The 17,071-nt window shown below is 41.7% G+C and overlaps 1 protein-coding gene across 4 annotated transcripts in view; it reads right to left on the bottom strand.

The window, feature by feature from the left end:
• Positions 1-17,071, bottom strand: part of KLHL2 (kelch like family member 2) — a 122,184-nt gene that overhangs the window by 88,079 nt on the left and 17,034 nt on the right. For 2 of the 4 annotated variants that reach the window (XM_065596515.1, XM_005307442.5), the window contains exons 3-4: positions 12,047-12,153; positions 8,435-8,556 (exon numbers count right to left, since the gene is read on the bottom strand). In XM_065596515.1, the coding sequence (XP_065452587.1) occupies positions 8,435-8,556; positions 12,047-12,153 (229 nt within the window). Of the gene's footprint in view, positions 1-5,713; positions 5,771-8,434; positions 8,557-12,046; positions 12,154-17,071 lie in introns of those variants that run through there. The other 2 variants (XM_065596516.1, XM_065596520.1) reach the window with 2 other exon arrangements.

The raw sequence follows: 17,071 nt of genomic DNA, 5'->3' as shown, positions 1-17,071 counted from the left end.
TCACGCTTACACAATTGTCTTCTTTGCCTTGTCCCATCAATTGGTACTAGTGGCTCTGTTTTTCTCTAAGCATTCTTGTCAAGCGCATATTCTAAGTTGACACCAATTTTCTTCATATCATCCTTCAGCATCTTGAACAACCTTTTTCCTAGGTCTTCCTCACAATTTTTGTCCTGTGACTACCAGCTCTTGTTCTCTCTGGCCAACATATACTCCAGCTGAGGCCTTCTCAACACAGAGCAGAGCAGAAGAATTGCCTATTGTGTCTTATTTATAACACTCCCGCTAATACATCCCAGAAAGATGTTTGCTTTTTTTGTTAGTGTTGACAAGGGCTGTCAAGCGATTTAAAAAAAAAATTAATTGCGATTAATCGTGCTGTTAAACAATAGATTTATTTAAATCTTTTTGGATGTTTTCTACATTTTCAAATATATATTCATTTCAATTACAACACAGAATACGAAGTGTACAGTGCTCACTTTATATTTATTTATTACAACTATTTGCACTGTAAAAATAGCATTTTTCAATTCACCTAATACAGGTGCTGCAATCTCTTTATCATGACAGTTGAACTTACAAATGTAGAATTATGTACAAAAAAATACTGCATACAAAAATAAAAAAAAGTGTAAAATTTTAGAGCCTGCAAGTCCACTCAATCTTACTTCTTGTTCAGCCAATCGCTCAGACAAAAAAGTGTGTTTACATTTGCAGGAGATAAATGCTGCCCACTTCTTGTTTACAACCTCACTTGAAAGTGAGAACAGGTGTTCACATGGCATTGTTGTAGCCAGAGTCTCAAGATATTTACGTGCCAGATGCCCTAAAGATTCATATGTCCCTTCATGCTTCAACCACCATTCTAGGGAACATGCATCCATGCTGACGACGGGTTCGGCTTGATAACAATCCAAAGCAGTGCAGACCAACACATGTTCATTTTCATCATCTGAGTCAGATACCACCGGCACAAGGTTGATTTTCTTTTTTGGTGGTTCGGGTTCTGTAGTTTCCACATCAGAGTGTTGCTTTTCTAAGACTTCTGAAAGCATGCTCCACACCCCGTCCCTCTGAGATTTTGAAAGGCACTTCAGATTCTTAAACCTTGGGTCAAGTGTTGTAGCTATCTTTAGAAATCTCACATTGGTACCTTCTCTGTGTTTTGTCAGAACTGCAGTGAAGGTGTTCTTAAAATGAACAACATTTGCTGAGTCATCATCTGAGACTGCTATAACATGAAATATATGGCAGAATGCAGGTAAAACAGAGCAGGGGACATACAATTCTCTCCCAAGGAGTTCAGTCACAAATTTAATTAACGCATTATTTTTTTTAAAACGAGCGTCATCAGCATGGAGGCATGTCCTCTGGAATGGTGGCCGAAGCATGAAGGGGCATACGAATGTTTAGCATATCTGGCACGTAAATACCTTGCAATGCCGGCTGCAAAAGTGCCATGCAAATGCCTGTTCTCACTTTCTGGTGAGACTGTAAATAAGAAGAGGGCAGCATTATCTCCTATAAATGTAAAATTTGTTTGTCTTAGTGATTGGCTGAACAAGAAGTAGGACTGAGTGAACATGTAGGTTCTAAAGTTTGACATTTGTAAGTTGCACTTTTACGACAAGATTGCACTACAGTACTTGTATGAGGTGAATTGAAAAATACTATTTCTTTTGTTTATCATGTTTACAGTGCAAATATTTGTAATAAAAAATAATGTACACTTTGATTTCAATTACAACACAGAATACAATATATATGAAAATGAAGAAAAACACTGAAAATATTGAATAAATTTCTAACTGGTATTCTATTAACAGTGTGATTAAAACTGCAATTAATTGACAGCCCTACTAATGGCTCAGATAGCTCCTCAGTCAGCTCCTTGAGTATTCTAGAATGTATTTCAAAAGGCCCTGGCGACTTGAAGACATCTAACTTGCACTGCTACAGACTAGGGACCAAATGGCTAGGCAGGAGTTCTGCAGAAAAGGACCTAGGGGTTACAGTGGATGATAAGCTGGATATGAGTCAACAGTGTGCCCTTGTTGCCAAGAAGGCTAATGGCATTTTGGGCTGTATAAGTAGGGGCATTGCCAGCAGATCGAAGGACGTGATCATTCCCATCTATTCGACATTGGTGAGGCTTCATCTGGGGTACTATGTCCAGTTTTGGGCCCCACACTACAAGAAGAATGTGGAAAAATTGGAAAGAGTCCAGTGGAGGGCAACAAAATGATTAGGGGGCTGGAACACGACTTATGAGGAGCGGCTGAGGGAACTGGGATTGTTTAGTCTGCAGAAGAGAAGAATGAGGGGGGATTTGATAGCTGCTTTCAACTACCTGAAAGGGGGTTCCAAAGATGATGGATCTAGACTGTTCTCAGTGGTACCAGATGACAGAACAAGAAGCAATGGTCTCAAGTTGCAGTAGGGGAGGTTTCGGTTGGATACTAGGAAAAACTTTTTCACTAGGAGGGTGGTGAAACACTGAATAGGTTACCTAAGGAGGTGGTGGAAACCTCTTCCTTAGAGGTTTTTAAGGTCAGGCTTGACAAAGCCCTGGCTGGTATGATTTAGTTGGGAATTGGTCCTGCTTTGAGCAGGGGATTGGACTAGATGACCTCCTGAGGTCCCTTCCAACCCTGATATTCTATGATTCTATGAACTTGTTTAAGTAATTTTTAACTTGTTCTTTCCATATTGTAGCCTCTGATCCTACCTCCTTTTCACTTGTGTTCACTATGTTAGATGTCCGATTTCACCAAAAAGGTTAGTAGCAAACAGAAACAAAAAAGTTGTTCAGAACTTCTGCCTTTTCCACATTTTCTGTTATTGTTTTTCTTCTCTCATTAAGTAATGGGCCTACCATGTTCTTGGTCTTCCTCTTGCCTCTAATGTACATCTCTACCCTGATATAAAGCTGTCCTCGGGAGCCAAAAAATCATACCGTGTTATAGGTGAAACCGTGTTGTATCGAACTTGCTTTGATCTGCCGGAGTGCGCAGTCCTGCCCACCCGGAGCGCTGCTTTACTGCGTTATATCCAAATTCGTGTTATATCGGGGTAGAGGTGTATTTGTAGAATGTTTTCTTGTTACCCTTTTTGTCTCTAGATAGTTTCGTCGCATTTTGTGCCTTGGTCTTTCTAATTCCGTCCCTACATGCTTGCATTGTTTGTTATATTTATCCCCTTAAACTTGCTCCCCTTAGGATCTTACCTACCTATTTCCTGAGTTTGCTCAAGTCTGCCTTCTTGAAATCCATTATTTTCTCTGTGCAGTTTTCCCTCCTACCATTTCTTAGAATCATGTATTATCATTTCATGATTCATTTCTTGTTTCTGTTTCACTCTTGAATTTGTCAAATAACATTTTAACTTTAAATAAGATCTACCACTGATGTTAAAATAAGGGACTAAGAAAAACCTAAGCAAGAACCATCTTTTACCTTTCACTTACTATCTGAGGATTGGTCTACACTAGTGCAGTAAATCGATCTAAGTTACACAACTTCAGTTACGTGAATAACATAAATGAAGTTGACGTAGTTAGATCCATTTACTGCGGTGGCTACACTACGCTGTGTCGATGGGAGAGCATCTCCCGTTGATTTCCCTTACGCTTCTTGGGGAGGTGGAGAGTGCTCTCCCATCAATTTAGTGTGTCTTCACCAGACCCGCTAAATCAGGGGTGGCCAACCTGTGGCTCCGGCGCCACATGCTGCTCTTCAGAAGTTAATATGCAGCTCCTTGTATAGGCACCGACTCTGGGGCTGGCGCTACAGGCGCCAACTTTCCAATGTGCCAGGGGGTGCTCACTGCTCAACCCCAGGCTCTGCCACAGGCCCTGCCCCCACTCCACCCCTTCCCACGCCCTACCCTCACTCCTCCTCCTTCCCCCCAACTCCCCAGAACCTCCTGCATGCCACAAAATAGCTGATTGGGAGGTGCAGGGAGGGAGGGAGGGAGGGGGAGGTTGATCCGCGGGGCTGCCGGTGGGTGGGAGGCACTGGGAGCAGGTGGAGGAGCTGATGGGGGGCTGCTGACATATTACTGTGGCTCTTTGGCAATGTACATTGGTAAATTCTGGCTCCCTCTCAGGCTCAGATTGGCCACCCCTGTGCTAAATCAACAATCACTGCATTGATTGCAGCAGTGCCAATCTACCAGTAAGTGTAGATATTCCCTGAGTTTACCAGAGGAAATTTTGGAAGGCCAATGAAGTCTCAGATTTGCATGCAGGAAACAGTCTATGAACAAGTGTACAAAATGTACCTCTTTTACTAGTTCCTTCAATCCATCAGCAATCCAAGCCTACAGGTGTTCGGTTTCCACACATTACAGGAAAATAAACTGATCCTTTTTTGGTTCACTTGATTGCCAAGTCTGACCTTTGAAGGAGCATGTTCTCACAAAAGAAAGATTTTTCTAAAAAAATGCTCTTTAACAAAGCCTAAAAACACAAGTAATTCTTACACAGAATTTTTAATAAAGGGATCTCCTGCTCATGACCATCTCTAAGTCAAAGTAAACAAGGCAGCTTAGCACAATATATGAATAGCTAGTTAAAACTAATTTAATAGTGACTTAATACCAGCTCACACCATTTATCCAGGCCCAAAAGACCACTACACTACAATGACTCCATTGTAGTATTTTGTACCTATTTGCAAAAACAAGTCAAACTCAGTACGTTTGTTTCAAATGGAAAATACATCATGTTCATGTAACAGCTAATGGCAAATCATGGCTATTTCAACTTTTTTCTACTTGCCAAAGCGAATCAAGGAAGAAGCTCAAACTCATTTTCCTGTTAACAGATGGACTGAGAGGACAGTTAGCATAACAATAGTATATATAGAATGGTCCTTCCACTATTAGGTATTAATCTATAATTATTTGCACATGTGCATAGCATAGCCACATTAGTGCAGTTGTGTATAGCTATTCTGCACGGAAACTGCAAAAACCACACACTTTTTGAATATTTGTTCATTTAATAGATTTGCTGATTTAGTAGAGTAAGTTTCCTAACGTGATCTGAATATACTGACCATAGCACTTCCAGTCCTATTAAATGTATTACATGTAAATATCATAAGAAGCTACCTGTAAGTGGGAGCCTCTCAGGTGTTCAGTAAATCAGTCTACAGACACAGTATAACAGGATCTATTATATTATATCTTAGGTATTTTACAATACCTGAACATGAACATCTCACAATCATCAAGGTGTTTACCCACACAAGACCTCTGTGCTATTTGCCCCATTTTATAGGTGGGGAATTGAGGCACAGAATGACTAAGTCTGTCCCAAGGTCACAGATGTCTGCAACAGAGTAGGAATTGAATACCGTATCTCCCACTGCCTAGGTTACGGATCTAACCACTGGATTATCCTTCCAAAAGATTCAGGGTAGCCTTTTTTCATCTTAACTTTTAAATCTCTGGGGCAGGAACTGCCCATGGTGTATTTGGACAGCACTTAATGTGAGTATTAGCAGAATACAAATAAAATAGATTTTTAGCTAAAATAAACATGAGGGTCACAGAGAAATATATTTCCATTTATAGCCAATTCCATGACACGAATGCATGTGATGACATTCAAAAGTGCAACTCTTATTTCAGTAAATCTAGTCCGAATCAAAGCTAGACTGTCTTTTCAATATACAAAGTAACTACAAACGGTAAGATCACTCACCAGGTCACATTATATAAATTACCAACCCCAACATCATTAGATTCATCTTCAAACAGCCAGGTAATCTGGAGCTGTGAAAATGAAAGCTGCATCAGACTCAGAAGCATTAAACCTGTGGATATCTGGCCTTTAACATCCCTCGTACTACTACTAGAATACAGAAATTTTACTTCTCATGCCCATAAACACAAGAGGAAGCCAACACTGTCAACATCATACTAAAATATGTCCTCTCAGACAGAACTAGCATCCAAAACACACAAGGCTGCTTGCAGAGTCAGAAAGAAAACTCTAAACAAAAGCCCTTACAAGAAGAACTTCATTTTTAATTGAAGTTTGGCCATCCATCCTAATGTTATGTACTGAAGGTTAGAAAAATATAGAAACACAGGGTTGGAAGGGATCTTGAGAAGTCATCAAGTCCAGTCCCCTGCACAAGTAGTCATCAAGGTATATATGGAGAAGTTTTGCCCCTGAGGAATCAAACTTTTTCTGAATGGGCAAAAAGGAGCTGCCATGAACACGTGAGAAGAGTATTAATGAAACTTCTCGTGGACTACAGCCGAAGAAGCTTATGCTCTAATAAATTTGTTAGTCTCTAAGGTGCCACAAGTATTCCTGTTCTTTTAATGAAACCTCTGTCATTTTTGATAGTGCAAGAGCTCTCCACAACAACATTAAGAGATCTGTACCATTGCTAGTTTGGCAGGATACAGCACAGCATCATCAAAGACTTATTATATGGCTGACAAAGCCCTCAGACAGTAATACCACAAGCCAACAATATCCAAAGAGAACTACACCTCTACCCCGATATAACACTGTTCTCAGGAGCCATAAAAATCGTACCGCATTATAGGTGAAACCGCATTATATCAAACTTGCTTTGATCCGCCGGCGCGCGCAGCCCCCCCCCCCCCCCCCCCGGAGCGCTGCTTTACCACGTTATATCCGAATTTGTGTTATATCGGGTCGCGTTATATCGGGGTAGAGGTGTAGTTAGTAAGATGTGAAGTTACCGTTTCAGAATGGGAACACGCGTGGCCTAGATTGCTACAGGGGCTGGTAATGGAACATTTATTTAGATTTGTAAAATGTAATATGAAGCCTATCACTTCCAGGTCACTGATTCAAACTGGCTAAGACCAGTAGTGACTCCAACTGATGGCTATTCTGTGGCCAAGAAAGAGCTGATAATCTCAGTCCAATGTCTAGCAGTAAACTGTTCATTTCTGGCTGAAAGACTGAAGCGCAAGTATGTGGTGCATATAACAACGCACAATTTTTTTCCCTCTGGGTTTACTGTGTGTGAATGGCTAGTGATCTAATGCTCAGAGCAAGAAAAAGGGGGAGTGGAGAAACAAAGGCAGAGGGTAACAAGAGCAACTGGAGACCTAAATACAGCTTACCAAACAGCACCTCTTATCAAACAACCAGCATTAACTTTCCAGAATAGCTACTTCAGAGCTTAAAGCAGCAGAAGCAAAGAAGAGGGAAGGGCTGAATCTGATGAAATATAGTAAGAAAATATTACAGTGGGAGGGATAAAAACTAAATTTTTTATCTATTTTTCATTGTTGATTAGACTCTTTCATTGCGACATTTCTAATCTCTTTGAAGTGTGTCTGCCATGAATGAGTCATAGATAAGATCAGCTGATTGAGTGAGTGGGATGGGCAAAGTCCTTGAGCTAAATACTGATTGATATAAATATAGAGCTAACTAGCAAGAGTCCATCCTTGAGCTGAAAAAAAAAAAGCCAGACTTAGTAGGTCACTGACAAAGTGAGAATTTAGGAGCTTGGACCAAGTGGTAGTAGGTGACTTAGTGGACTAACGTAAAGGAAATGTTCAATAAACTAAACTTTAATTTAAAGGGGGAGGTTTATTTTTGTTTGTTTTAAGACAAAAACTCAGTGCAAACTAGCACTATCAGAATGAAAACTCCAAGGTAGCCTTGCAGGTAGAACACTAGCAGCAAACTGATGAGTGTGGGGGATATCACGTTTACTGCACTAATGATATGCTTCAAAGCCCACTGAAGTCTTTCCATTGACTTCAGTGATCTTTGGATTAGGCCCAGAGTACAGGATGTGTGATTACTAGCCTTGGGAGCATGAACTACCCTTCCATCACAAAGGTGGGGAATTTTTCTACATCAGCATAGAAGCAAATTAGTAGTGCAGAGGATCTTATAGCTGGTGTAGCTATACTGTGAATAGAGATCTTCACTTTGCAGTAATGGGACTTTTCTCAAGCAGGGAACAGCCACATTTCAGAACACACACACACACACACACACACACACACACACACACTTGACTTTCACTAGCAAAGTTACATGATTTTAGTACAAAATCCCTTTATTTATTTAAGGGCTTGCTGATACTTTCTCTAGTAGACAGCAAGATTACTGTCAATCTATCATTTGTGAGAAACTACAAACTAGTGACTGGTGTTTTCTTTGCAGCACATGCAGTACTGAGGATTTGAATGTAGGTAATCAATGTCTTGGGGAGCCTGATTTTGCACTTAAGAAAAAAGGAGAATTCTGTAATCACACAATTTCTTTCTAATATTTTTCTCTCTCTTAAGGTTAAGATTCTAGCAGTAAATCCTATTATCTTTGCAAGTATAAGAAAAAAATCACCTTATTTTGGAAGAGCAAAAATGTCAGACACCACAGAAACACCACAATTAGGAGAAGTTCTTACTCTCTTACCTGTACATTTTCTTCTGTAACCTGAATTTCAGCAGTGTAAACATAATCAATAAGCATTCTCAGCGTCCAGCCATCTACTTCCTTTATTCGAACTCTCTTTGCTCGACTCTCACTCATTTCACCTGCAATACAATTTTGTAGTCTGATTAATTTAGTCACTGGGAGCTGCACTACTGTCAATTAAGCTACTGTCCCTTGTTGGGGATGGTTTTAATTTTGTCGCTGGAGAGTTCTTCCAGCGATAAAGAGCGGCCACACATAGCCTAAAGGTAGAGTAACCCACATTATCTGAAGTTACTAAAAGACTATCTAATGTACTTATGTGGCTCCTATCACCATAGAATCTGACAGTCTCTTTATCAGGGCTCCTTGCTTCTGCAACTCATTAGGTTCTATCTTTGGATGGGGGGACAGACCAGGGCTAGGAAGGACGACGCTTCTCCTCTCCTGCCTCTTCTCTTGAGTTCCTCTGTCAGAATTTAGGCTCTAGAGCAGTGGTTTCAACCAGAGGTCCAGGGCCCCCTAGGTGGCCATGAGCAGGTTTCAGGAGGGCCACCAAGCAGGGCCAGCATTAGATTTGCTGGGGCTCAGGTCAGAAAGCTGAAGCCCCACCGCATGGTGCCGAAGCCCCACCGCATGGTGCTGAAGCTCAGGGGCTCTGAGCCCTGCCACCCAGGGCTGAAGCTGAATCCTGAGCAACTTAGCTTTGCAGGGCCCCCTGTGGCGAATGGCCCTGGGAAATTGCCCTACTTGGTACCCCCTAATGGCAGCCCTGGCTTTTATATGCAGAAAAACAGTTGTTGTGGCACAGGTGGGCCATGGAGTTTATATAGCATATGGAGGGGTAGCTCAGAAAGAAAATGGTTGAGAACCGCTGATCTACAGGAAACATCGGAAATGCCAAACTGAATCAGACCCGTGGTCCATCTAGCCCAGTATCGTGTCGCTGATTGTGGCCAGTGCCAGATGTTTGAGAGGATGGTGCATGCAACCTCACGTTATGAAAAGTGGGATAATCTGTCCCTCCACATTATATCTCCTCACAATCCCTAGTAGTTAGAGATTGATGTAAACCCTAAAGTGTGAGGTTTAATATCTTTCAAAATGTTAGCATTTACAATTATAACTCTGGATGGAGAAAATGCCTCCATTTTTCCCTTTGGTTGTAACCAGTTAAGTGAGTGAAACTTGCAGGTCAACAGGTAGAAATGTGGGTTATTAGAAGTGTAACATAAATAGGAATTAAAGATTAAATTTAGGACTCTGTCAGTGGAGAATGGCCACATAGCACAGGCAGTGTGGTTGGTTCTTATTGGAAGGAAGCATTTGTACCTGTAGCACACAGTCTGCCAATCCTTGAAGCAACACTGGGTGTTGGGTTTAAAACTCCCACCACACCGATTCACTGAATAAATGGTTAGTCTGTTTACATAGAGATATTTTGAATGTGTGACATAATACTACTCAGCATTTAAAATACAGCTAACTTAATAGGCTTGCATTTCTGCATTATCAACGAGATGGAAAAAAGCATAATAGAAAAAGTTGCTTTCGTTTGAGTTGAACAGAAAACTAGGATGATTTTTTTTAATCTGATAAAAATATCAATGCTCACTGGTAATCAGAGCCAGAAGGGTACCCAGAAGACACCTACCTCAAGACAGGCCCAACAAAGAAAGTAACAGAACGCCACTACCCGTCACCTACAGCCCCCAACTAAAATCTCTCCAGCGCATCATCAAGGATCTACAACTTATCCTGAAGGACGATCCCTCACTCCTACAGACCTTGGGAGACTCAGGCCAGCCCTTGCTTACAGACAGCCCCCCAACCTGAAGCAAATACTCACCAGCAACTACACACCACACAACAAAAACACTAACCCAGGCACCAAACCCTGCTACAAACCACAGTGCCAACTCTGTCCGCATATCTATTCAAGGGACACCATCATAGGACCTAACCACATCAGCCATGTAGGGATATTAAAGAAGGTACTAACAGTGATTCCCCCAAGTGACAGTGACCCCCTCATAATTTGTCCCCCACACTTTAAAATCCAACAGTTTCACCAAGTACAAAAATCTCTTGGGTCTTCTGTTAAAACTTGTAAGCTACTGTCTGTAGAAACCATTGATTATATCTATCCTGTGACTACTATGTAAAACTTACAAACAAGTTAACTGACTTTGTTATACAATGTAAACAAACACTATAAGCTGTTAAGTGACTTTCACTTCATTCAATGGCTCCTAGGACAGACCCCCACCCTCTGTGATTAAAGGGCCGGGAGTCTCAAATGAATTAGCACACACTCTGAAAGTGGTGGAGACAGTAAATTAAAATATGGTTAAGGGATGGAATGTATGCTGATGAATGCTTGATATACATGGATGGTTAGGGAGGTGCCAGCCTAGAAAAGGAGTATCCATCGGCCGAAGAATGTGTCAAGTGGATGACCAGAAACCCCCGGAGGGTAAACTGGGACCCACCCCATCACCTGGAAGGATGAGAAACACAAACTTTGGACAGTGTGGAGCCACCAGGAATGTGCCACTTTGGACAGGAATGTGCCATCTGCTGATTGAGTCAGCAACAGCAGGATGAAACAGTTCCCATAGACTAACATAGGAATTAATTCCTATAAGAATGGACTCTAAAGACTGATGACTTTGAGTCTCTGGTTCTGCTGCCAGCCTCCAGGAGCATCAGGTGCACCTGACACAGACTCGGCTCCATCCTCATGACCAAGATACCTGGCCAGTAACTTGGCATGAGCAACTTCTAGGCTGGTAACTATAACACCTATACAGAACTTGAATGAATGATTGTGTGAATGAATCTCTCTCACTCTCTCTATATATATGTATGTGTGTATGTATAAGAAATAAGTAGTCAAACAACGTTGTTTACTTTTATCTTTTGCTTTATCAGTATATTTACAATAAATGTGGCATCTTTGCCTTATCCCTCTTAATAAGATCCTGCTGGTTTTTATTCTATTGGTATAACAGCCACACCATCAGGGGCTCGTTCACCTGCACATCTACCAATGTGATATATGCCATCATGTGTCAGCAATGCCCCTCTGCCATGTACATTGGCCAAACCGGACAGTCTCTACACAAAAGAAGAAATGGACACAAATCTGACATCAGGAATTATAACATTCAAAAACCAGTAAGCGAACACTTCAATCTCCCTGGTCTCTCAACAACAGATTTAAAAGTGGCAGTTCTTCAACAAAAAAACGTCAAAAACAGACTCCAATGAGAAACTGCAGAACTGGAATTAATTTGCAAATTGGATTCCATCAAATTAGGCCTGAATAGAAACTGGGAGTAGAGTTCAGTGGTTTGAGCATTGGCCTGCTAAACCCAGGGTTGTGAGTTCAATCCTTGAGGGGGCCACTTGGGGATCTGGGGCAAAATCAGTACTTGGTCCTGCTAGTGAAAGCAGGGGGCTGGACTCGATGACCTTTCAAGGTCCCTTCCAGTTCTAGGAGATGGGATATCTCCATTAATTATTAATTATTATAAAACTTTTTTGCCTGTGCACTTCAGCATAGTCTGATGATAGTTAAAAGTAACAAGTGTTAAAAATATTTAGTACCTGTAAACATGGCATGGAAGTAAGGGCTGCAAGCAGCTAGTACGACTCTATGAGCTGCAATTTCCATGTCTTCAGCTACTATCGTCACATCACACAACAAGTTTTGACTGTTTGAAGAAAAAAAAAAAATCAAAGGAAGAGTAGTTTTACATAAGAAAAACCATAATAGACAAGCACATAACATTTACCTTATAGTAAACATGACTTTTTCCCCAACAAAAACAATATTGATAAAAACAAAATTTTTGACTCAGTTTCAAAAAACACACAGCTGTATACTTACAGCTGGTGCTTGGGTTCATGCAGCTACCTAGGCGCAAACTAATTAATTCTGCTTTCTTGCTTGGATAAAAGACTTGTATGCCAAATATAGAACAACTTATATCAGCCTGTCAGAGTTCGACGCTATATACTCTGGAGGAATCCTCTTTCCATGCCATGTATCAATATGGACAAATACTAAAAGGTTAAGATTCACTCCCATGTAGATCAGGGCTATGAGCTTCCCAGTCAGTGATAAGCCCAAACTTCAGAGTGGCTTTCTTTGTTGTATTACTTTGCAAGTTCATGCCTTGTTTAGTATTCAAAATCACCATAAAGTCTTCTTTGTTATTACTACTTTTCAAGTATATCTTCATCATCAAAAATCTCTGAACCAAGAAAAACAGCTTAAGTTTTTCTAGGATGAAACATAGCATGCCTGAATTTCCAACTTCTTTAGTTGGTAGTGTTGTTGCAGCTACATTGGTCCCAGGACATGAGAAAGACAAGGTGGAAGAGGGGGGTTGGGAAAGATTAATTTCAGTGTGCAGGCCCCATCTAGTATGGCTTGTAATTGTTTGAGGATATCCCGTCTGGATTGCAGTGTGGTGTGGTAGCTGAGAACTAGGAGTGTGCGATCGGTGGATTTTTTTCCTGTATTCAAGCAGATTCTCCCAGGATATTTGGATGGACCATTTCACGATGCAATCTACTTCTCCAATGGAGTGTCCTTGTTCGGTGAAGGCAGTTTTAAGTGGGTGAAGTGTGTATCCCACAATTTCTCCTAAAAGAACCACCACGAATCCATTAAACTCTCTAGAACACTCCCCCATAAGCATCAACCTCCCTGGACACCACAATCAGCTTCAACAAGGAAACCCTACAGACAACTATATACAAGAAACTCACGGATCACCACACTTACTTTCATTTCTAGTACCCACCCCAAACACAACAAGAAATCTGTTATCCACTCACACACCACAGAATATGCTCCAAGAAGAAAGTCCACGATACACACTTAAAACTGCCTTCACCAAACAAGGACACTCCATCAGAGAAGTAAATCGCATGATGGAAATGGCCATCCAAATACTCCAAGAAAATCTGCTTCAATAAAGGAAAAAACCCACCAACTACACACCCCTAATTATCACTTACCACTCCACACTGGAATCTGTGTGGGGCATCACCAAACAATTGCAATCCATACTTTATGGGGACCACATCCTGAAAGAAATCTTTCCTAAATCCCCTCTTATGGGCTCAAACAACCCCCCACCGCACCCAATCTCTCTAAGCTCACAATCAGAAGCAAGCTCCCCACAGACCAGGACACACCAAATCAAATGACAGCAGATCCTGCTATGACAGATACAAAGCCTGTAGACATATCTCCACTGCTAAGTGGATCAATACCCCCAACACCTTCTAAGATCCATACATCCTATTAATGCCTACCACAATATATAGAGTACCTCATCCAGTGCATTAAATGCCCCAACAAGGACTTGGGTGAAGTCAGGCAATTACTATTTTCTCGATAGAACTCAGACTGAAAAACAATAAATAACAAAAACATCCTGTCACCCATGGGCAAACTCTTTAAAAAACGATCACTCAATATCTACCTCTCAGTACTTGACCTCAAAGGAAACACCTTCAAATGACAAACCTGGGAACTTAAATTCATAACTTTGCTAGAGACTTAGGGCTTGTCTACACTAGAAAATTAAGTTGACTTAAGTTGACGTACAGTCACCACAGTAATTAAAATGGTGATTCACGTCCACACTTGCTCCTTCTGTCAGTGGTGCATGCATGCTCACCAGGAGCACTTCCACTGACTGAAGTGAGGCATTGTGGGACACTAAGAGCTAGAGCCTGGCAGCCCTGGGTATTTTTTCATCCCCCTGGCAACAAAAGTTTTGCTGACATAAGTGCTAGTGTAGACATGGCCTCAATAGACACACTGGTTTCATGGCTCATTACAATAATTTGTAACCTACTAACCCTCCTTTGTCCTGTGACTGCAGAAGTGTTAATTGTCACTTCATCTTGAATGGTCTCTTGCAATGTGTTAATTTCTTATGCTTAATCTGTTCCACCTGGTATTTAGCTGTGACACTCTGATTACCTTTCCCACATCTGAAGAGCTCTGTGTAGCTCAAAAACCTTGTTTCTTTCACTAACAGAAGTTGGTCCAATAAAAGATATTGCCTCACCCACCTTGTAACTTTTCTAGATCCATTTGTATTTCTCTCCTGAGTGTTTACAGTACATTGTTTCCTCCCTCTTCTTTCCGAGAGAAATTCTTTATTAACTTTTTCATTTAAAACCTGGTCTCATGCAGATCTTTGTAACACACTCACTAGATACCTCTGTCCAGTACCTCTGTCCAGTAAGATCCATTGCAATTTACCATTACTCTTCATAGTCAAATCTCTCAAGATGTAAGTTAAAAATCTGGCTATTCTCAGCATTTCTGATAGGCTAGGGGGTGATCAATTGCATACTCTACCTACTGCTGCCACCAATGGCAAACTCCAGTGTCTCCCTGGCCTAGAGCAATATTTTGGCTCCAAGACAAAAGAATGCAGCAGACAGTAGACAGAAAAAAAGACAGCCATGTTTGTTTTGGGTATGGGGATGTGGAGTTCTAAGGACCAATGCATACCAGGGCAGAGGGAATTACAAGAAGGTGTGAAGATAGAATACACTTGCATAGGACAACTTCAGAGAGTTCAATAGCTATATTCTGTGCTCATAAATTCTCTCGGCTTCAGATTTTAGCCCAGGATAGGGCTGTTACTTCATCAATTGGATTTATCAATAAATCATTTAAATTAATCACCATGCCCAGAGGACACTCAGTGCTCAGAAGGAGCTGGAGAATTCATGTAAATTTGTTATTAACAAGAGCAAGCCGCTAACAAAGGGCCCTCCCACATCGTACCCATTTTTTGTTAAGAGCTGCTAACGCTTATCCTGGAAGTTACAGAACAGTGGGCCTTACACTTTGGTACCAAGAAAAAGAGTCATTGAAGCTTTAAATATAGGCCCCATGTACACAGGGGCAAGCTGAACTTAAGTTCTTCAGCAAGGCCTGTGGGTTTCCACAGCAGCGCAACAGACTAGAATTCTGCCTGCTCAGGACAATTAAAATGGAAGTTTGTAGTAAATTAAACATGAAAGAAGTAATACAATCAGAACGGTATCCCATTTCATTACATTTTAAATATTCACTTTTACACTGCCATTACATTTGTTTTCAACATGCTGCAGATTTTGCATTAACACATACCGTATTTTCCGGCATATAAGACGACTTTTTAACCCAGGAAAATCTTCTCAAAAGTTGGGGGTAGTCTTATACGCCGGGTGTCGTCTTATAGGGCGGGTGCTGAAACTTCCGAGCCAGACTGGAGAATCTGCGGTCGCCGCATATGGTGGGGGGAGCTCAAAAACGGCTGCGGCCGCATCCCCGCCGTATGCGGCGACCGTATGAAAGCAGCAAGGGCGGCGCTGTACAAGTACGGTAGAAGAAAATCCACTCACCAGGATTCGTGGAAAGAAGTGACTTAACGCGGTCCCGATGACGAGGTGAGGGGGCGCCTCACCGGGAAGGTGTAAGTGAAGGGCGGAGCAGGGCTGCAGGCGTCCGGGACGCCCGGGGTATGGAAAAAAGAGATAGAGCGGCGCTGTGCCCAGAAAAACACGCCTCTTTCACCCGTCTGACCCGCCCTTGTATCCTATTACCGTACCTCCTCCTCTGCCTCTCAGATCTCGCTCCTGAGGACTGCAGTGAAGCGGCGCAGGCGCGCATGTGCGAGATCTGAGAGGCAGAGAAGGAGGTAATAGGATACAAGGGCGGGCCAGACGGGTGAAAGAGGCGTGTTTGCGCTACCGCTCTGATAGTCTTGGAGACAGGGAGGGCTGGGCAGGCAGGGAGAGCTGACCAATCCAAGCAGGCTTTGTATACAACAACCAGCCAATCGCCGGTAAGGTACATCACTTGCCGTGATTGGCTGGTTGTTGTATACTGGGTATCACATACAGTACAGCACCAGTATCTGTACCTGTTCATACAGTATAGCACCAGTACATACAGTACAGTATACAAATGTCCAACAGTCAAAACCCCATCATGGCTCCACCAGCAAGAAGAAAGAAATATGAAGCCAGTTTCAAACTTAAAGTTGTAAACTTTGCCATGGAACATAATAACTGCGCTGCTGCAAGACAATATGGAGTAACAGAAAAGATGGTTCGGGACTGGAAAGCAAATGGAAAGCATTAAAGGAGTATGCCAAGGGGTAAGTGTGCATTAAGAAGAGGCACCCCACATTGGCCAGAACTCGAAAAACATGTAGCAGACATGGTGAATGAGCATCGCCAAAACGGTTATGTAGTGACACGAAATAAAATACGTTTGTTTGCACTTCAGTGGGCCAAATCTAACCCAGATCACAGCAACAGATTTAAGGCCACTGTATCCTGGTGTACTAGATTCATGGGAAGGCATAATATGGTACTGAGGCAAAAGACGAAAATTGCCCAAAAATTACCTGCAGATCTTGATAGCAAAGTAAATAGTTTCCATCGATACGCAATACAACAGCGCACTAAACATGGCTATGCGTTAAGTAGTATTGGAAATATGGATGAAACTCCAATGAATTTTGATATGGTTGGAAATAAAACTGTCCATCAAAAAGGTGAAAAAACAATTTTAATTAAAACAACAGGACATGAGAAGTTCAG

Source organism: Chrysemys picta, chromosome 5 (genome assembly GCF_011386835.1).
Source record: "Chrysemys picta bellii isolate R12L10 chromosome 5, ASM1138683v2, whole genome shotgun sequence".
Lineage (NCBI taxonomy): Eukaryota > Metazoa > Chordata > Testudines > Emydidae > Chrysemys > Chrysemys picta.
This window is presented reverse-complemented; position numbering and strand designations above follow the sequence as displayed.